Source organism: Aethalodelphis obliquidens, unplaced genomic scaffold, assembly GCF_003676395.1.
Source record: "Aethalodelphis obliquidens isolate GAN/ISIS:26980383/991018 unplaced genomic scaffold, ASM367639v1 scaffold16, whole genome shotgun sequence".
Taxonomy (NCBI): domain Eukaryota; kingdom Metazoa; phylum Chordata; class Mammalia; order Artiodactyla; family Delphinidae; genus Aethalodelphis; species Aethalodelphis obliquidens.
The window spans coordinates 9,784,764-9,808,069 of NW_020837960.1; the positions used below are offsets into that span (position 1 = coordinate 9,784,764).

General features: G+C 37.0%; 1 protein-coding gene across 3 annotated transcripts in view; it reads right to left on the bottom strand.

Annotated features, from left to right (window-relative positions):
- The window catches only part of VWA8 (von Willebrand factor A domain containing 8), a 359,206-nt gene that overhangs the window by 106,173 nt on the left and 229,727 nt on the right, over positions 1–23,306 (bottom strand). For all 3 annotated transcript variants that reach the window (XM_027116169.1, XM_027116168.1, XM_027116171.1), the window contains exons 27-35: positions 18,386–18,494; positions 17,106–17,244; positions 14,331–14,530; positions 8,078–8,188; positions 7,031–7,095; positions 6,477–6,602; positions 5,023–5,132; positions 4,228–4,382; positions 95–287 (exon numbers count right to left, since the gene is read on the bottom strand). In XM_027116169.1, coding sequence (XP_026971970.1) covers positions 95–287; positions 4,228–4,382; positions 5,023–5,132; positions 6,477–6,602; positions 7,031–7,095; positions 8,078–8,188; positions 14,331–14,530; positions 17,106–17,244; positions 18,386–18,494 — 1,208 coding nt within the window. The remainder of the gene's footprint in view (positions 1–94; positions 288–4,227; positions 4,383–5,022; positions 5,133–6,476; positions 6,603–7,030; positions 7,096–8,077; positions 8,189–14,330; positions 14,531–17,105; positions 17,245–18,385; positions 18,495–23,306) is intronic.

Genomic DNA, 23,306 nt, shown 5'->3' on the forward strand with positions numbered 1-23,306 from the left:
ATAAATATAAAATGATAATGATAAGTTAAATATCCCTACCAAAACCAAACTACCTTTGACTAGCTTGATAAAATAGGAATGGTAAGTTTCTTACCTTTTGGGTAGATATCTTTTAGAGGGACTTCTCCTGGGGGCAAAATCCTGACTATCTGATTAATATCCAAAAGCGTCACACAATTGCTCTGCTTTGGAGTTCCAATTTTCTTCTTCCCTCCATAGAATGTATCAGTGACCCTCGATTTATGCAAAGACGTTGGCCTTTTCCAAGAATAAACTTCACTAGGTGACTAAAAAAAAAAAAGGAGAGAAATTCAAGCACTGAAGTATTATAAACTACATTCACAACTTTTACAATGCAGTCCTTTAAGCAGATACCAGTGGTAAACGTATTTCACAAATATAAGAAAATCAAATTATTCCTTAACCTTTTTGAATTTGGCACAGAAGATAGCTGCTTCATCAATAATCATAATTTTCAGACAAGTGTGAAATATGCAACACATTTTTTATCTTGAATTATAGCTAAAAAGAGGGAATATAATAATACAGGTAATTTAAGTAACTATAAATAAATAACTATACTATAGCATCTACTATCTGGCATAAGGAATAGTATTACCAGTATTTCTCAAGCCCCTGGAAGGCCCCTTTTCAATCACCTCTCTTTCATATTCCCTAGATTTCAATTCTTCTGAAATTTTGTGTTATTTTCTCTTGCTTTACTTAAAATTTTTACCACATAACTATTTATCCTTCTCTACTCCAAGATCACAGATATTCTCCTATGTATTTGTTAAACATTTTGAAGTTTTGCCTTTCACATTTAGTTCCTTAACCCCTCAGGAGTTTATTTCTGAGAGTGGTATGAGGCAGGGCTCCATGCTTATCTTTTTTTCACATGGATAACTAATTGTTCAAATATCATTAACCTTTGCCCACTGATCAGCACTGTTATCAGAAAAGTTTCATGTATGTAGGCAGCTGTTTCTGGGCATTCCATTCTGTTCTACTGTATATTTTTCTACCCCTAGGCCAATACCATGTGGTCTTAGTTACTAAAGCTTTATAATAAGCCTTGAAATTTAGTTGGGCAAGTACCTCTGCTTTTTTTTTTTTTTTTTTTTTTTTGCGGTACGCGGGCCTCTCACTGCTGTGGCCTCTCCCGTTGCGGAGCAACAGGCTCCGGACGCGCAGGCTCAGTGGCCATGCCTCACGGGCCCAGCCGCTCCGCGGCATGTGGGATCTTCCCAGACCGGGGCACGAACCCGTGTCCCCTGCATCGGCAGGCGGACTCTCAACCACTGCGCCACCAGGGAAGCCCTACCTCTGCTTTTTATTCTTGGTTCTTCTTCAGAAATGTCTTGGTTATTGTTTGCCCTTGCTCTTCCATAAGCATGTGTGAGAGTTGCATTTGCATTGCATCCTTGTCAGTACTTGGTATTGTCAGTATTTATTTATTTATTTTTTTTAGCCATTCTAATAGGCAATAGTAGTATCTCATCGTAGTTTTATTTTGCATTTCCCTAGTGGCTAATGATGTTGAACATCTTTTCATGTACTTAATTACCATCCATATATCCTCTTTGGTAAAGAGTCTGTTCAAGTCTTTTGCCCATTTTTTTTTATACATTTACCTCCGATTTTATTTCTATATCTACTTAAATACGTTGAAAACCATGAGTTCACCCAGATACACACAATTCCAATCCAACCACTATAGGACTCACTCTAGTTTTCTTTCCTTCTGTATCTGTAACTCCCTTCTTTAACAGTGAGAAACCTAGACGTCATTACCCTTCATATACTTACTTTTTGGCTCAGTTCCACTGTATATGACTCATCTCCCATCTCCACCACTAACTCTCCCTCCCAGGCCAATGCCCTCCTCACTCTGCTTGGCCTGATAGCCCACACTGAGCTGTGCGCACGTATCAACAAACTCTTCACCTTACTTGGGCTCCCACATCCCACACCAGGATGCCCCTTCATGGGTACCATCTTCATCCTGGCTGGACTTGATTCCCAATCGCCAGTTGTTACTCCCTCCCACACTACAGATATCTTGCTCATCTGCTCAGCCTCTGACCTCTGACACCTCATAATGGGCCACTCTGCCCATTTTTTATACTGGATTATTTTCTTACTCTTGAGTTTTAAGAAATCTTTATATATTTTGGATACAAGTCCTTTGTTGGACATGTGATTTGCCAATATTTTCTCCCAGCCTGTAGACTGCCCTTTCATTCTCTTAACAGTGTCTTTTTTACAGAATGGAGGTTTTTAATTTTGAGGAAAGTCAAGGTATTAAAAAAAATTTCTAATGGATCATGTCTAAGACGCTCAGAAGTGGTGTTTAGTAGAAGTTTAGTAGAAGTGGTGGTAGTGCATATCCTTGTCTTACTCTTGATGTCGAAACAAATGCTTTTAACGTTTCACTACTGAGGATTCACTATGATACTTGCTGTCGGTTTTTGTAGCCATCTGGTAGTAGGTTAAGAGAATTATAATAAGTTCATAATAATTTAGGTGCCTTTGATAATGCTATAAAAAGTTAATAAGAGATGACATGCCCTTTTGTTAATAGTTTTGTGAAGAATCAAAAGAAATTCACATAAAGTCAGAAAGGCACTGTAGTATATAGTAGGAAGGATATGCGTTTGAGGGTCAGTCACCCTTGAGCACAAATCCCAGATCCCTTATTCAATATCTTTGTGGCCTGGGGGATATATCCTCTCTGTTTTTGTTTCTTTATCTATAAAACCTTGTGCAATTGTAAAAATTAATTATCATGTATGAAATGGTTTAGAATAGTAGAGTGCCTGACTTGTGTTGGGGTCTAAAAAATATGACTGCTCTCATAAAATGCTGAAAGGCTGTCTAACTGAATGATCTAATCTATCATTAAACAAAAATTCACGAACATCTCCGATATGGTGGGTAATAAATATGGAGATGCAACTTTTAATTTAACAAGGTCACTAGTCCTACAGTCTACAAAGGATTTCTAGAGGGTCAATATAAACATTACCTTATACTCAGCTTTCTTACCTTTTTATAGTGACATTATATTTCTATACTCATTTCTTCAATCAAAAGATCAATTTTTAAAACAGTTCCACCTTCAGAAAAGTAGCTCCAGTATTTTCTCTACTGATAGCAGCAAACATTGTAGAAAGCATATTAAACATAACTCTTTCATTTAATCAAGGCTGCCGTAGATGCTGTATTCCAACAACATGTTTCATTTTCAGGTACATAATCCACAGCACATGTTTTTTACTTGATAATTAAGAAGACATGTGGCAAAGTCCTAAGCCACACATTATCCACCGGGTTTTGGATTTCAAAAGTCTTATACCCTGAAGTACTCATCATTCATTAATTACATTAAAATTTTGAGGCAGGTGAGACTGGTGTACTATTAAGCAGAGCCAATATTTTTATCTTTAAGTGACTCTATCATCCCACCTAAAAGCTACAAAGGAAATTATGAAAATTAAATGTTTAATCAAAACACATGGAGTTACATCTAAGGTTATGAGATGGCAACTTGGGCTGAAATAACCTTTATATTTCATGTTCTCACATTTCCATCAGGGGAAGATGGTACCTAGTTTCACCTCAAGTCAATTATGAATAGCCTCTTCTTTACAGATAATAGTAAATAACAGCAGAAGGATCCATTTAAAAGCAAATTAAATTGAGACCACCAGCATTTATAGTATAATCTGGATGCAGCAAAGATATAAATCAGAGCAAAACTCAGTGGAAAGTGGACTGGTGTTCATGAGTGTTGAAAAATTTAACCTACAGTTATGAGACTCCAACATATTTCACTTTAAAAAATTCTGGAAGAAATATTATTTTGTTAGTCTCAAATTGTCCCTCGTGACAGATGACATGAGCACACATTAAGATAGCATGATATAAAATCACTGTCAGTAGGTTAACTATTTACCTGTCACATGAGCTCCCATGTATGGAGAATCCTGGTTTTCCTTTACTAAATTATATAATTGCACTACAATGTATATGTTAATTTTTAACAAGCAATGAAACCATATAGAATGAATTTTTTAATGACTGGTCTGGAAAACAGAAGGTTGATCTGAAATGCTTACCAGAAAATTATTACGTTTTTAATTACCCCTCAAATAGGCTTATAGAGTATAGGCCAAAACGGGGGGAAGAAATAGTTATTCAATCATTTAAGAAATTTATGCTTACCATGAGATCTGGGAAACCAACAACGACTGTAGCATAACTATTCTCATCTGCAAGAATTCGGTTAGGAGAGGCAATCTTTTGTCCCACAGCTGAACTCAGATTTTCAGATGATAGTTGATGACTTGAAATTTTATGAGGTATGCTGAAGTCTGTTTCTAAAAAGTGTCAGAGAAACGTTAAACACCATATGCCCCTAAAATGCTCCAGGAATTAATTTTTGCAAGATTCATTCTCACCAACTCAAACAGAAAAGCACAAATCAAAAAAGAGAAAACGCTTTCAATTACACTCATGGCTTTTTGTCTGAGAAAACTCAGTTTTCACAATCATGGCATCTTCTCAAAGTGATTTCAAGTATTTATTCAAGAATTCAAATTTTTATTAGCAATCAAGATTAATATAATAGCACTCTGCAGAAAGAGGTGAAACTGGCCCAAACCAGTCTTAGCAATGGTATATTTTAGAATTTTTTTCATAATTACTTTTCATCCCCCCAAAACTGTGATGAACAAAGTAGAAATACTGATGGGCTGTGTAAAAAAGAAATGATGCAATCCTAAAATAGACTTGGAACCTACATATATGTAAACATTCTGACTTGTTAGTTTAAAAAATTCAAAGACAGAATTTAAAAGACGATAGATTCTTGCTTACTGTTTCTAGTGTAGTGACTAAGATTTCTTTTTTGGTATAAAGTTAACATGTTGATATTGTTGTCCTTAAATGATTCTAGAGGACAGTGTGTATGCAGGCATGTACCTATACAGCCACAAACACACAGAACACAGTATTTACCTTGTGTGACTCCAAACCCTGTGCTAGGCAGCTCCTCTTTCAGCACATACAACTGGCAAACCCTACTGTCCTCAGATTCGATGTGTGCAGGCTTAGTTAAAAGATATTTCCTGTAAACAGACAAAACATCTAAGTGAAAAGTCTTTCTTTTTCTAATAACTACGAGGCCAGACTAGGAAAAATCAGAGTTTCCATATCCTGCCCGCGCCCGCCAAAGCCTCCTTCTTTTTTTTTTTTTTTTTTTTTTTCGGTACGCGGGCCTCTCACTGTTGTGGCCTCTCCCGTTGTGGAGCATAGGCTCCGGACGCGCAGGCTCAGCGGCCAGGGCTCACAAGCCCAGCCGCTCCGCGGCATGTGGGATCTTCCCGGATCGGGGCACGAAGCTGTGTCCCCGGCATCGGCAGGTGGACTCTCAACCACTGCGCCACCAGGGAAGCCCCAAAGCCTCCTTTTTATATTCTGAGTATAATTTGCAGTTTCAGAGTTTCATCATGAATTAAAAAAATAACTTCTTAACACTGTATAAGAGCAGTGCATAATAACAACGCAGTGATAAATGTGAACTGAAAATCCAATACTTCCTGTAAGAGGAAGGGCCATTAAAAAAAAAAAGAAAAGCGACTCTAAAGAGACACATCCGTACTATCATGGAGCCTGCTGTTAATATGACTGATCAGCAAGTATGGGGGAGCCCAACCTCTGATTTGTGACCAGCTAAGGGACAGAAGCCCTCACTGCTGTAAACCTCTTGATCTACTTGTCTGTAAGATTTCTAATATAGGAATATATAAATAGCCAGGAATCTTTTGCAGCAGGTCACTTCTGCTTGTCAGCAGAGGGCCAGAGAATCTGCATGAATCCAGTAGGTGTAATGCATGAGGGAGGGTGACTCAAAATTTACTGTGCACCCCACTTATGCCGAGTGCACATAATGTCCTTTTCATCAAGAAGTATACGGTCCAATGGAAGAGGCAACACAAACATAAACATAACCAAATAAGAGCACACGAGATAAAATGAAGAAGAAGCTTCTAAGGGGTGGATTCTGTGAAGTTACAAAAAAGCAACAGCATTTGGATGGAGACTGTGGCCCTTTGAAGAGAGGATAAACTAAAAATCTATTTCGAAGTATCTCTAGTTTGGCAAGAATACAGTGAATTCTCAGTGTGCTAACAGGAAAAATCCTAAAGAAATACAGATCAGTTGTAAAAGTCATTATGTTTTCACTGTTAATTTCAAGGTCATCTTCTGAAACACTTTTATAATTACTCTGCAAAGTTACATTTAATTTATTTAAATTTTCCCGTCCCCTCTTCTTCGAAGTTTCACCTATAGAGATGCTGCCAAATACAGAAATTGTTAAAAGACAGACACAGGAAGACAGAGCTGGCTAACTGAGACAGGATGCTGGCTAACTGAGCACACTCCATGAGGTGCTACGTAGATCTACCCACTGATGTGTTTTGCTCTCCACCAGAAGCCATTTGTCTTCTGCTACGAGAAAAACTGTCTGGAGGTTGATGGGAAGTGAGATGGTGTGAGTTCGCCCTTCTAGAACATCCAGCACAGCCAGGGCGTTCCTGAAAACAACAAAAAAGAAAACTGTCTGAAAGGAAATGGTGAGGATATTGGTTGAGTAACCATGGCACAGTCATTTCATGATATATTATACAACCCTAAAAACAATGTTTTTAAGACTAGATAATAACATAGAAAAATGTTAATTGAGAAAATAGATATATAAAACTCTAAACTATATAAAGGTATGCATAAGAATTAAAAATGAGAAGTGAGAGCGGCCATGCTAGTAGTGGTTGTAGACGGAATTATGGGCAGTGTCTTTTCTTAGGTCTGTTTTTCAATGTTCTGCAATGTGGGATAAGATACTTTTAGAATAAAATATTTCTAATTTTATTACATTAGTTTTACAATAAACAAGCATAATTAAAGGAGGAAATAGAATGGACACAATAAGGATCCCAGATTAAATCTACAACAAAGAGCTCACCCTTTTTCTTTGTAGAATACTAGCCAGTTTTTGTGTGCAAATTCTTTACACATTTTGTAAGTTTCCTAGAGACAAAACAAAACAAAATATTCACTTTAAATGTGTCAGATGCATTCATGTCTATTCAGCTGCTTTTCCTTAAATAAAGTTCTTCAAAGTGTAAAACATGTAATTCTCTGAGAAGCTACCTCTTTATCCACTCCAAGACTCTTACGGTAACATAGATTAAAATATATTTCAAAATTAATTGTGAACTGCATACTAAAACATCTTTAGAATAATGTTTTAGGGGACTTCCCTGGTGGTCCAACCAAATAAATAAATAAATATTTTTAAAAAAGAATATTAAAAAAAATGCCAAATACTGGTTAGAAATAAACATGCTATCTGGTGATTAACTGTGGAATTTGTACCACAGCATAAATACATAGGAAATATTTTGTTTCTTAGATTTGGATATATTTATGACATTTAAAATATCTCTTTTCTTCGTGGTCTTTTAAGACCTAAGTATGCTGTCGTGCAGGGCAGAGGGTAAGCCTTATTTTATATCCATTATCTTTTTCTAAATGGCAGAAAAAATTCTCGTTGGTTAGCCAAAATGTTTACTAGCTTAATTTAGTTAATAAGCTAAAACGTTTATTTATCTAGTAAATGTAATCAGCTGTTGCACTCATAGGTTCATTACATAAATCCAAACATAAACTCGTAACTGGAAAACTATTAAAGTGACTATTAAAGTGCATGTTAGGGATTTGTCATGAATACCACACTCAAATGGCTCATGATGTCCTATTATTGTGAGTTGCGTCCTGACAAGTCTTCATGTGACTATGATGGATACAAAAAGAAGCTACTGATATTGAATTATATATGTATGTATTCTACCTATTTGTATCATATTAAAATTTACAAGTAATAAGAGAATTCTCTTGTGCATTATAGCAAACAAAAGGCACCGCAAGGGATGGGCAGGCATGCATTTTTACGGTTAGAAAGCTATGGAAAATCCTTGGCAATTTGCTGGACAAGTTGGGTATTTCTTACAGCTTCCTCCTTGTTCCACCAGGAAGTTTTCTTAAGTGTAAACTCTTCTGAAGGTAAGATGAGACGATGAAGGGCTTGGCTAGTGGTATCCAACAACAGGATGACATTGCTCTGGAAATAAAGAGAACAGTTTGTTTGTTTGCCTGTTTATTTATTTATTTATTTATTTATTTAATTAATTTAGCAGCAGCCTCTTGGCAGCCTGGGAATAAAGGGAATAGCGATAAATAAACCAAAGGGAAGACGACAATATTGAAATATTTAAGAGACACCATGAAGACACTAAATGTTTTTCCCTAATACAGAATTTAAAGTATTAGATGGTTTAATGAAGATATTTCTAATTATGTAATGCAGAATCTTCTCTTTGAAGATTTTATCTTAAAACCATCGCCTTGTAAATATAGGCTAGCTTAACCATAATTGCTGTTTTATTACATACAAATGAGGAAAGTAAGAGAACTGATAATTTTAAAAGCCCATTTACTTTTATCAAAATTACACTTAAAGAAGGTTCTGTTGAAAACTCTCTTACGCTGTGCATAATTGAATCTCATTTATTCTTTTCACAAATCCAGGTTCAACTCAGAAAATATGTACATGTTATAAAGATGGGTTAGCAAGAAAATATCAAGGACCCCAAGAACCTAGCTAGTAATGAGTGTTTCATCTTGACATTCACTAAGCTTGAGAACTTTCATAGCTGGTGCTGTAATAACGTACAGACAAGAGATTGCTCCAGCAGCATTATCACAGTTATGCAAATGAAGTAGTAATCTCTCAGTAATTAGGAGGACTTTTTCAAGAAAAAAATTAAAAAAAAAATTAACCTTAGGCATTAAAATAAGTGAACAGAAACACATGAAATAAGAATTTAAAATTGAGAAAGCCAGAAAAGATTAAATATTTTAAAGACATGCAAAGAAGTGGTCTTTTTTCATTAAAATTTAAAGACATTTGAAGATTATACTAACAGGTTTACAAAAAGGCACCAGAAAGTTTTTTGTCAGGAACTGTCTTTTCTTTCTTGTTTTTGTTTATTTTGTCTTATTTTGTTTTGTTTTAAATTTGGGGCCCCTTCAGTTATCTTAACCCTTATGAACTTTTCATTTCAAGAACTTTCTTTGGGGAAAATAAAATCACAAAGCACCCGAAGAATTAATATATATTTTGCAAAATATATACAAAACATGAAAAGTCTGTTCACTTGTTCCATAACATTTATCGAGCAGCTTATATTTAAAGCACAAAGGAGAATACAATGATGAATTAACCATGACCCTTGCCCTTTATTACTTAATCCAGTTAGAGGGAAATAAAAAGAAATGTAAGTAGAGTAATGGTTCATCTGCAAATCTGAGACCTCATAGTGTGGTTTCAATTTATTTTACTAGTCAATTTTACTGAAATGCTCAAGAATTAAAGTAGTATTTGTTCCAAAGTCTCCTTTATTCCATATACTCTGAATCTTGGCTGTATTAAAAAATTCTACCAAGCATGTTGACAACGCTTAAATTTTTCCATAAACACTCTTAGAATGCATCATTCTGTATAATATGTAATTCTCCATTAAGAATGTGTGTTAGTAATATTCTTTTTAAAATCAACATGTCATATAAGAAGCACCGTTCCTGGCATTTGAAAGTTTGAAAATGAGGAAAACCTTAAGGAAAACTCTTAAAGTTTTCCTTAAGAAAATGTATTAATAAGTTAAAAATTTACAGTCTCTATTCTAGATTAAATCTTTTTTGAGTAAGTATTTTTTAAAGGAGAAACTCTCTCTTATGATAAATATGTACAACATTAACATGAATTGTTAGCACTTAAGCAATTTGGGGTAATATTAACTTTTCTAAGCAACATAAAGTTCTAAAAATAATGTTTGATCCCAAAATATGATTAAGTAGAAGAATAAGCAGATGATTAAACAGATATGATTATGCAGAAAAATTAGTACAGTTTTGCATTTTTCTTCCTTTTTAGGGTCTAATACTTATATACTCATAACTTTGCATAAGTGAACTGAAAAACTGCATCTTTCTAAATAACAGAAAACATACAGATATATATATATATATGTTTATATACACACAAATATATATGTTTCCAGCCACTGCTGTATTTAGAATTAGTTCTAGAAGCAATTGGCAACATGAAGGAGTTCTGCTGCTCCATCCTTTTAGATGTTAATGGTTTCCTTCTGTAAATGACTAATGATATATTCTGTCTGAGTTCAAAAATAGAATTCTGCATCACATATGAGTACATGTAACTGTGGTTTTGGCTCTCTTTTAAGGGGGGCAGGGAGGAGAAGGGAGTGAGCAATTTTATTATGTTTGTATTTGACTGGGAGAAAAGTAACCTCTGGATGACCTCAATGTCCTAAAGTCTGAAGTTCTAAACTTTGTACAGATGTAATAAGTAATCTCATGGGGCGGGTGGGGGGAGGAGGCTTTATTTTTAGGCATGGCAAAATTTCCCTTTCCTCACTTAAGATTTTATTTTAGCCAGGAATTTTTGAACAACTTCTTAAACTAACCAGGGAAATGTATCTGTTGCCAAGCTGTATAAAGACAAGGGAGAGATGAATTAATGGAAGTACTTCTCTACAATATTTTAGCTCCTTTGTCGGGGCAGAATGGGGGAGAAGGAACTGATGGCAGTGCACACATTTTTTATTCGATTACAATTATTTATCATTTGTTAACTTTTACAGTTACATGCTGTTCATCTGGAATTAAGGAGGTCTTAGATCCTAGCAGGGACATAATATAAAACCGACAGCTGATATATCCTCTCTAGGAAAAGAAGAGGCAGTTCAGAGTACAGGTAGCGAAAGTATCCTGATAAGCTGTGCGTGCCTGCTCAGGGCATTGAGGTACCCTTCTGGAAAACTGTTGAAACTGGTCTAAGGGATAAGCCAGGTAGCATGCAAGAATGCCAGGAGGGGAAGTGTGGGCTGTGCAAGTCAAGCACAGCTTTACACTGAAAAACAGATTTTCTTTGATGAAAGTCCTTATAAGTGAGCAGGGTATTGGTCAGCAATGTTGCCAAATAACTGGATCTTTTGAGAAAATAAAATACTTCCTGAGAACCTGAAAATCTCGTACTTTTAAAGAACTGGTATATGTAAATTTGACAGTTTATCTGACAGCTGAAAATCTGGCAAGATTGTTTGAATAAATACTCCAAATGCAGACTCCTATTTAAATTTGATTGGTTTCCTGAATCAAAAATCACCAAGACTGTGCTTTTTAGGACAGATTCTTCTGGCTATAGAATTCAATTCAATGGCATTGGTATTTTGTTGGAAATCTATAAAGTGAAACCCTTATTCCAATGTGATGGACACAAACCTTTATAAGCAATAGCTGGATATTGATAAATTCTGCTTCTAGGAGAAAGCCATATTGAAAAAAATTGTGAAAACCAGAAAAAATTTTATTAACTCAGAATTTATGATAATTATTTAGGCAAAGTCTAAAGTTAACTTATTTACTCAACGAAATACTGCTGTGTTACTTATGCAACTTTTTATTCTTGATTAGAAATAGTCTAAAAGTACTGTTTCTAGGTAACACTTTACTTTCACAGTGTGTTTAAATACTTAACAAGTAACAACATTACATTTTTTCCATATTTTCCTATTATGAATACTTTAAAAAATTTTCAGACCATTCTTTTCCCCACGTTTCTGCAGTGAGCGACAGCATGGATGAAGTTTAATTCTGGTGATGTCAATCCAATTTGGTTTGAACCTCAGTTCTACTATGTATTTACTGGGCAAGTTATTTAAACTTACTGAGACTCAGTTTTCTCACACGTAAATATTGCTAAAGCTACCTCGCTGGGCCTGTGGAAGAATAACACGGAATAATGTATGTAACCTTTTCCTTGACACATTTGTCAGCATTTAATAATTGATCCTCCTCCTTGAGATATTCATCACTTGCCGTCTGGGATACCACACCCTGGTGTAACCATCTACTTCACTGGGCACTCATTTTCAGTTCCCCTGGGTTGATTCATCCTCACCTCTCTCATTTCTTAATATTTCATTGCCCCAGGGCTTAGTCCTCAGACTTCTCTTTTCCACCCACATTCATTCCCTTAGTGATCTCTTTCAGTTTCATGACTTTAAATAACATTTATATGCCAGTGATGCCCAGTGTATGTTTCCTGTTCTGACTTCTCCGTTAAACACCAGGATCACCTACTTGGATATGTTATAGGCATCTCGAATTTAATCATACATCTAATCTTCCCCTCCAAAACAATTCCTTCCTCATCTCAGTTCATGGCAGGTCTATCCTTCCAGTTGCTCAGGCCCTACATCTTAAAGTTGATCTTAGTTTACTCTCTTTCACCTCATATATCTGATCTGTTCAGAAATCTTCTTGGTCCCACCTTCAGAATATATCCAGAATCCATCATTACTTATGACCGCCATCCTCCTCCAAACTGCAGTGATCTCTTGCTTGGACCATTGTAAAAATCTCTTCATTAATCTCCTTCACTCTGCTTTAGTACCTACAGACTATTCACCTAAGAGGAGCTGGAGAAATCTTTTAAAAATATAAGTCAGATCTTGCTTCTCCTCTGCTTGAAACCCTCTAAGACCTTCCCCTTTCCTCACAGTCAGGCCGCAGAACGTTAGAATGATTTACAAGGCTCTACACCTCTGCTTCCCCAGCCTTCCACCACGTCCCTGACCCAACCCACTGAGTGACCTCTTTGACCCCACCTCCTTATACCCTCCCCCTCATTCAGTCTTCCCCACCACGCTTCTTTAAAGATGGAGAGCCATGTTCCAGCCTCTGGGCCTTTGAACTTACAATTCCTTTGCCTAGAACTCTCTTATTCCTGATATCTCTTCTCTCCCTCACCTCTATCAGATCTTTGCTTAAATATCACTTTCTCAGTTAGGCAATCCCTGCCCGCCCACCCTGTTTTAAAGGCAACCTTCCTCCCAGCCTTCTATTTTACTCTCCCTTGCTTCTCATCTTCTGACTTAAGATGTAATTATTTACTTTGCTTATTGTCTACCTTTTGCACCAGAACGTAAGCTTTTGAGAACAAGGATTTTTGTTGTTTTGTTCATGGCAGTATCCCTAATAGTAGGCACATGATACATATCTGATGAATGAATAATATGCTTAGTATACTATTTGGTAGATACTAGGTGGGTAATAGGTCTGCAAAAACATTGTACTCCTTTCTATTGGATAGTACAGATTAACTTAGACCTGGAGAATTCTCATTAATTGAAACACTGTCTTTTGACCTATATCTTCTGTTTGGAATTACTTTTAGCCTGACTCTGGGCATCTGTACTTTTCATTAGTGTTGTCTTACAATAGTAGTGATGGCTGGAACTTGAGCATCATTAGATACTAAAGAATCTCAGTGTATTCCTGCGATGGCCTGATGCCCTCCCAAAATTTGTAGTCTGAAGTCCTAAGCCCCAATATATTAGGAAGTGGGGCCTATGGAGATGATTAGGTCATGAAGGTGGAGTCTTCACGAATGGGATTACCACCCTTATAAAAGAGAAACGAAAGAGATCCCTGCTCCTACTGCCGTGTGAGGCTACCATGAAAAGACAGCTGTCTAGGAAGTGGGTTCTCACCAGACGCTGAATACGCAAGTGCCTTGATCTTGGACTTCCTAGGCTGCAGAACTGTGAGAAATAAATTTCTTCTGTTCATAAGCTACCTAGTCTATGGTACTTGTGTTGCAGCAGCCCAAACAGACTAAGACAATTCCATTCAGTATATTTACATGGCTATCTCCACATAAAGAATGCCATTCAGGTTTCAGGTAAAATGTCATCTCCTAAGGGGAGATATCTCAGCACTCTTTTGAGTACCGTTTACCCTTTCATCTCCTCCTACCCTACCCCCATCATTCCTTAGGACCTTACCTTATTTTTATACAGCACCTATCACTACTTGAAATTGGTATTTATTTGTTGGCTTACTTGTTTGTTGTCTATCCCCGCAAAGAGAATGTAAGCTTCACAACAAAGAATTATCTAGCCTCAAATGTCATTAGTGATGAGGTTGAGAAGTCTCTGCAGAGAGGAAGATATTAGCCTGCCTTGTGGTACTGATAAAATACAACTCCTGATCCCGTCCTTCAGCCCCTGACCTCAATCTTTATGAAAGCACATATTTTTAGTTATAGGTTGAAAAACACTCTTGCCTTCTCCTTTGCATCAGTTACCCTGGGCATCATTAGACCATGTCATTACCTGCTGCTCATGGAGAATCACTTGACCCTTGAGGGGATTTCCCAGCGGCGCCACTGTCACAAATGGGTGCCAGACTCCACTGGCCGCTCTTGGGAAGATGTCAAAAAGGTCCACAAAGTAGCCGCTTTTCCCAGTCATATTCATAAAGTATAAGGAAACGGGATTGCATGCAACTACATAGAGAGTATTTTCCTCATTTTCTGAAATGACAAAAAAGTGTCAATTCCATGGTCTGCAATAGATTTTCTGACTGGTCAAAAGGTCCAGTGAAAACTGAATCGTGAGGCAGCACACAATCAGAACTCAGCAGATGATTTGCAAATGGATTGATTAGGTTGAAGAGCACTTTCAGAAGCAATTTCGCACCTGCTGTAAATGTACATTGGGTCACACCTACCTATTCCTGGAAGTATCTGGTCCCCAAAGAATCTATAACATCTCATGCTAACACCATTAAATATTTAACACTCCTCAATGTCAGGAAATTCTTCCTTGCATGAAAGTATTTTATGCCTCAGTAAAAGTCTGTTCCCTCTTATTTTATTATTGGCTCAGATGGACAACAGCTGGTCAACATCTTCTATCTGCTAATCTGGCATTTCCCGGCTAGTTACTAGATCTTTAGGCTTTTCTAGTAAATAAGTAATCCCATTTTTTGTTCTTAGCTCTATGGATCTTATTTTCCAAATTATCTTTTTTCATATTTGTGTATTTATTATTACAAAGTCTCTGTCTTTTCAAACTAGTACTTGACTAGGTCCATTTTTTGAATTCTATTTCAGTGCTTCTTCAACTTTCAAGTGCATGTGCATCACCTGGGGATCTAATGAAAATGCAGATTCTGATTCAGTGGGTCTGAGGTGGGGTTTCAGACTCTGCTTTTCCAACAAGCTCCCACGAGATGTCACTGCTGTTGGTTTGAGGGCTTCCCTTAGAGAAGCCAGACTTTGGACTATGTTTCCCATAATCTCTATTTCTGGGAACCTTGAAGCAAGGGATTAAGCTGCTTCTGTATAATAAATGCTATTAACATCACTCATCATCCAGGTATCTATTTACAGTGGTCATATTTTCTGAACCCAAAACTAAGACACAAGATATGAAAATCTGGAAAAAAAATATAGTGTATGTGTGTGTGCATGTATATGTCATGTCTACACATAAAGACTAAATATATATAAAGATATAGAAAACTTAAATATATATAAATATATATAAAGATATGGTAAATTTAAATAAGCTAACATTGATAAGAAACACAAATCAATGGAAGGGCAGAAGAAGACATATGATTTAGGAGACAATGTGAACTCTGTGTGTGTGTGTGTGTGTGTGTGTGTGTGTGTATGTGTGCTACAGTTCTAAATATCAGATAGAATCACACAACTTATAATTTAAGAATCTTTTTAATGCTTCTACTATCAGCACAAATAAGTTCAATTCAACATTTATTGAGCACCTTTGTACACAGTATAGGGACCAGGGAATAAAATAACAGTATTAATAGAAATGTAAAAAGAGAAAAATAAATAGAAATGTACTTCACGAACTTACAATTGCTCTCTCTTATTGCAGGCATTAAGTGCTGTTTGGTCTTCGGCTCAAATATATATACACACACACACACACACACACACACACACACACACACACACACACACACACACACATATATGTATATTTAACCCTGACGCTAACCCAAGAAAATGTTCTTTCCTCTCACCAATATAGAATAGGTAAAGAAACAAAGAAATAAAAAACAACACAAAAACCTAGCTTGCAAATGTGGACAACACTAAAATAGAGGGTTGAATTATGTGAGGGACAGCAAATGAGTTCATTTTTAAGGACCAATTCTGACTGGCTCACAGTGGCTGCCTGTGAGAATTGTGAGGCTGTGACAAGGTTTAATGACACGTGTCACTGGCATGGGGCAGAGGATCACAGCATACTTACTTACAATCTCTAAATGTGAGACAAGGGCAAAGTTCAAATTTTATCCGTAAGATTCATACTTAGTCTCTACTAGTGAATGTAAAATATCTTAATAGGGGCACCAATCTGTTACCAACAAAAACCCTGTACATTTTAAAAGCACATATTTTTACTCAACATAGCTGATGTTGGAGAAAACATCCACAGAACTTACATGAACAAAAACTTGCTTCTGAATTTTTGCCTGAATAACCTCCATTGTAGACAAGTTAGAGAATTTCTCCCTTTCCCCTGCCATCACTTCTGTTTATATCACCTTGGTAACTGCCATCAATTGAAAACTTCTGCCAAAAAGTACCCAGGGCACACCGCATGAATCAGTAGGTAATGGCAACAGTCCAGAGACGCAGATGCCAGAAATTCACATCTTTTATTTGCCATTCTTTACAACGAGAGGTTTAATGACTGCAAATCCTCCTGCTTTCAGGGTTCATGCAATCACCAAACTGGAATCCGAGCCAAAAAAATCCAATGTTTTTCCTTTTTCTTTCCCTCTTCTATTTTTAGCACACGCCTGGGTGTGTTTAACTTTGTGCTACAATTGTAATGAGAAGCAGACATATGCATATAAACTCAGCAGTGCTTATGTGGATTTCACAATAGTATTTTGTTAGGTTGTTATAGGAAATTAGTTCTAAATTACATACAATTGCTATCCAATCCAAGAATGACACAGTTATTGAGTCTATCATAGACTTCTTGATGTCTACAGGTTATTTTGATCCTGCTTTTAAAAAAATCAGTGCAGGAAGGAAAAATCAAAAGAATAAACTGACATACCATGTGATGTAGCAATGTCACAGATTAGGTTAATTTCATCCAATGGTAACTTCCAGGAGGCACATTCTTCAGTAAAGGTTTGGGATCTTCCTTCATGTCTTTCTATTGGATACTCCTGTATGTTTATAAGTGCTGGACCCTACAAAAAATAGTTATCTGAGTTAAGACATTTGTGTAGTTGGCAAAAAGTAGAAAAGCTAAAGTTCTTCCAAAATACAGATTTTCAGTTCAAATATTCCACATCCTGATATGCCTCTTCTCATTTTACTGACTAGCATGACACTTATAACAATCATAATACCATATACTTGCATTTATAAATGCTTTCACATGTGCTATCTTATTTAATTTCTCACTTCCTTTTTTTTTTTACTCACAAAATATAGCAGATGTAAAATCCCATAGGAGTTCTCATTCCTTCATTCTTTCCTAAGCCAACAGCAAGTTTTGAACTTCAAGTATTGGGACACAGAGCTGTCCAAACCAGAATAATTTTTTAAATACAGTTGACTCTTAAACATTGATTTGCATGCCCTTACAGTCCTTAATTAATCAAAAATGTTTGGGTTAGATATTTACTATTTTGCCATCCATGGGCGCTCTCACCCCTTCTATCTAGGCTGTATCTTAGGAGCTAGAAGATTAAAAACGACATTCCTCACACTCCTATTGCAACTAGCGACTGATACTAGTTAATGTACTGTCTGAGGCTGCTTTTTTGCTCCCATGGCAAAGTTGAGTAGTTGTGACAGAATCCGTATGGTCACAATGCCTAACATATTTGCTATCTGGCCCTTTACAGGAAAAGTTTGCTGATCCTGCCTTACTGTGCAGCTCCCAACAACAGGGGTGGTAGCAGAAGCAAAAACACTCATCTTGAAACCAAAAGTCCAGCGATGGTCCCTTGACTCTGTTCCTCCTGTCCTTTCTAATGATTTTATAAGCATCTAATTCCCCACAGTCAAACCTAGAGGGGTTTCTATTGCAACTAGTGACTGATATTCCTTTGCCCTTTTTCACGAGAACAAATATAATGGAGTAACCATCCTATCTGACTTTCCTGAAATACAGGATAGCTCTTAGGAATTCTACTGGTCATTAGCCATTACCTACATTGAGTCCCTCAGAGGCCAGACTGGCTTAAGAGTTAGAGCAGAAGTTAATCTATTCTAAAATAACATCAGAACAAGTCATTTCTGAGATTGAATGGATTTTCTCCAGGGAAGATATAGAAAAATGGATAACATTCAATATTCTAATGAAGAAAGAATGATATCAACCTTTACATCTATGCGATGAGTTTCTGCTGGACACAATAGTTTTTGCATTCCATTTCTTGACTGACCAATTGTCCAATAGCCCATGAAGGTCTGCTGTGGCAAAGGCAACCTGTCAAGGATTAATTTGAAGAATAAACACTTCTTCTTGTTTCCAAGTCATAGGAAAAAAGAATGAGCCATATATTACCGACCACACAAGCAAATTTGAAGAATGCTTGACTTAGAAGTGAGTTATATTTAATTTTATTAAAAGATAGTCTTTAATATGATATTTAAAATATACTTTGAAAAGAAAAAGATTTCACATTTCAGAAACTCAGAAGGTAAGGTCCTAGTCTGTTTTTACCTTAATGACAAATATAATTAGGGTTTACATATTTTTTCCCTGAATTGGTAAATACTTAGCAATTTAATATCAAATTCCCATTACAGTATAGGAAGGATTTAGGAAAAACAATGGAGCAATCCATCCATTTTTTCATTCTATTCTCCTAAATTTGAAATCAAATAATAAATAGTACACAGTACTACCAGTCACATGCTTGTAAGTTGTACAGGGCAAGTTTCATAGGGTCTATCTTAGCACTTTAATTTTTTTTTTTTAACTTTGACTTGACATATAATATACCTACAGAAACGTTCATATAAATGTGCCACTTAGTCCTGAGCACACGTGTGAGTCCAGCACCCAAGCATCACCAACACTCAGAAACTCCCATGGACCACTTCAGTCATTACCCCTACCAAGGGAGCTACTATTCTGACTTCTAATGGAATTATTCTGTGTTTAGATTCCATTTTATTTAAAATTACATTTAAACAAAATAACTTGCGAAAACAAATATAGCAACGCTAAAGTACAAAACCACAGACAAATTCTTTAGAATAAGTTTTTACTTTTTAATCATACTACCTTTTCTTTGAATCTTTAAAAGAGGAACCATAAATTTGTCACTTAATTCATTATAAATTTCTTATTCCATGGTAAGTGAAGGCCAAAAATGATTCAGAGTTAAAAGTTCTTTAAAACTAAGGCACGTATATGTGGCTATAAATTGAAATGTATGCTTGAAATGAGCGTGATGATCATTAAAAGAGTACATATTGATATTTAGAAAATCATTTTATTTTCAGTGAAAGAGTAATCTGACAAAATATCTCCATATACTTAATAAGACCATACAAGGCTTAGATTTTTTTTGCATAGAATACGAAACCAGAGAAGATTGGTTCAAGATGGCAGAGTAGAAGGATGTGCTCTTACTCTCTCTTGCAAGAACACCAGAATCACAACTAACTGCTGAACAATCATTGACAGGAAGACACTGGAACTCACCAAAAAAGATACTCCACATCCAAAGACAAAGGAGAAGCCACAATGAGATGGTAGGAGGGGCACAATCACAACAAAATCAAATCCTATAGCTACTGGGTGGGTGACACAAACTGGAGAACACTTATACCACAGAAGTCCACCCACTGGAGTGAAGGTTCTGAGGCCCACATCAGGCTTCCCAATCTGGGGTTCCAGCAATGGGAGGAGGAATTCCTAGAGAATCAGACTTTGAAGGCTAGCCGGATTTGAATGCAGGACTTCGACAGGACTGGGGGAAACAGAGACTCCACTGTTGGAGGGCACACACAAAGTAGTGTGTGCATCGGGACCCAGGGGAAGGAGCAGTAACCCCACAGGAGACTGAACCAGACCTACCTGCTAGTGTTGGAGGGTCTCCTGCAGAGGCAGGGGGTGGTTGTGTCTCACCGTGAGGACAAGGACACTGGCAGCAGAAGTTCTGGGAAGCACTCCTTGGTGTGAGCCCTCCCAGAGTCCGCCATTAGGCCCACCAAAGAGCCCGGGTCGACTCAGGCCAAACAATTAACAGGGAGGAAACTCAGCCCCACCCACGAGCAGACAAGAGGATTAAAGTTTTACTGAGCTCTGCCCACCAAAGCAACAGCCAGCTCTACCCACCACCAGTCCCTCCCATCAGGAAACTTGCACAAGCCTCTTAGATAGCCTAATGCGCCAGAGGGCAGACAGCAGAAGCAAGAAAAACTACAATCCTGTAGTCTGTGGAACAAAAACCACATTCACAGAGAGACAGACAAGATGAAAAGGCAGAGGGCTATGTACCAGATGAAGGAACAAGATAAACCCCAAGAAAAACAACTAAATGAAGTGGAGATAGGCAACTTTCCAGAAAAAGAATTCAGAATAATGATAGTGAAGATGGTGCAGGACCTCAGAAAAAGAATGGAGGCAAAGATTGAGAAGATGCAAGAAATGTTTAACAAAGATCTAGAAGAATTAAGGAACAAACAAACAGAGATGAACAACACAATAATTGAAATGAAAAATACACTAGAAGGAATCAATAGCAGAGGCAGAAGAACGGATAAGTGACCTGGAAGACAGAATGGTGGAATTCACTGCTGTGGAACAGAATAAAGAAAAAAGAATGAAAAGAAATGAAAACAGCCTAAGAGACCTCTGGGACAACATTAAACACAACAACATTCGCATTATAGGGGTCCCAGAAGGAGAAGAGAGAGAGAAAGGACCCGAGAAAATATTTGAAGAGATTATAGTTGAAAACTTCCCTAACATGGGAAAGGAAATAGCCACCCAAGTCCAGGAAGTGCAGGGAGTCCCATACAGGATAAACCCAAGGAGAAACACACTGAGACACATAGTAATCAAATCGGCAAAAATTAAAGACAAAGAAAAGTTATTGAAAGCAGCAAGGGAAAAATAACAAATAACATACAAGGGAACTCCCATAAGGTTAACAGCTGATTTCTCAGCACAAACTCTACAAGCCAGAAGGGAGTGGCATCATATACTTAAAGTGGTGAAAGGGAAGAAACTACAACCAAGATTACTCTACCCGGCAAGGATCTCGTTCAGATTCGAGGAGAAATCAAAAGCTTTACAGACAAGCAAAAGCTAAGAGAATTCAGCACCACCAAACCAGCTTTAAAACAAATGCTAAAGGAACTTCTCTAAGTGGAAAACACAAGAGAAGAAAAGGACCTACAAAGCCAAACCCAAAACAATTAAGAAAATGGTAATAGGAACACACATATCGATAATTACCTTAAACATGAATGGATTAAATGCTCCAACCAAAACACACAGACTTGCTGAATGGATACAAAGACAAGACTCATATATATGCTGTCTACAAGAGACCCACTTCAGACCTAGGGACACATTCAGACTGAAAGCGAGGGGATGGAAAAAGATATTCCATGCAAATGGAAATCAAAAGAAAGCAATACTCATATCAGATAAAATAGACTTTAAAATAAAGAATGTTACAAGAGACAAGGAAGGACACTACCTAATGATCAAGAGATCAATCCAAGAAGGAAATATAACAATTATAAATATATATGCCCCCAACATAGGAGCACCTCAATACATAAGGCAACTGCTAACAGCTATAAAAGAGGAAGTCGACAGTAACACAATAATAGTAGGGGACTTTAACACCTCACTTACACCAATGGACAGATCATCCAAACAGAAAATTAATAAGGAAACACAAGCTTTAAATGACACAAGAGACCAGATAGATTTAATTGATACTTATAGGATATTCCATCCCAAAACAGCAGATTACACTTTCTTCTCAAGTGCTCATGGAACATTCTCCAGGTTAGATCACATCTTGGGTCACAAATCAAGCCTCAGTAAATTTAAGAAAACTGAAATCATATCAAGCATCTTTTCTGACCACAACGCTATGAGATTAGAAATCAATTACAGGAAAAAAATGTAAAAAACACAAACACATGGAGGCTAAACAAGACGTTACTAAATAACCAAGAGATCACTGAAGAAATCAAAGAGGAAATCAAAAAATACCTAGAGACAAATGATAATGAAAACACAACGATCCAAAACCTAGGGGATGCAGCAAAAGCAGTTCTAAGAGGGAAGTTTGTAGCTATACAAGCCTACCTCAAGAAACAAGAAAAATCCCAAATAAACTTTCTAAACTTACCCCTAAAGGAACAAGAGAAAGAAGAACAAACAAAACCCAAAGTTAGCAGAAGGAAAGTAATCATAAAGATCAGAGCAGAAATAAATGAAATAAAAACAAAGAAAACAATAGCAAAGATCAATAAATCTAAAAGCTGGTTCTTTGAGAGGATAAACAAAATTGATAAACCATTAGCCAGACTCATCAAGAAAAAGAGGGAGAAGACGCAACTCAATAAAATTAGAAACAAAAAAGAAGTTACAACAGACACCGCAGAACTACAAAGCATCCAAAGAGACTACGACAAGCAACTCTATGCCAATAAAATGGACAACCTGGAAGAAACGGGAAAAATTCTTAGAAAGGTATAACCTTCCAAGACTGAACCAGGAAGAAACAGAAAATATGAACAGACCAATCACAAGTATTGAAACTGAAACTGTGATTAAAAATCTTCCAACAAACAAAAGTCCAGGACCAGATGGCTTCACAGGTGAATTCTATCAAAAATTTAGAGAAGAGCTAACACCCATCCATCTAAAACTCTTCCAAAAAACTGCAGAGGAATGAATACTCCCAAACTCACTCTATGAGGCCACCATCACCCTGATACCAAAACCAGACAAAGATACTACAAAAAAAGAAAATTACAGACCAGTATCACTGATGAATATAGACGCAAAAAGCCTCAACAAAATAGTAGCAAACACGGGCTTCCTGGTGGCGCAGTGGTTGAGAGTCCGCCTGCCGATGCAGGGGACACGGGTTCGTGCCCTGGTTGGAGAAGATCCAACATGCCACAGAGGGGCTGAACCCATGAGCCATGGCCGCTGAGCCTGCGCGTCCGGAGCCTGTGCTCCGCAATGGGAGAGGCCACAACAGTGAGAGGCCTGCGTACAGCAAAAAAAAAAAAAAAAAAATACTAGCAAACA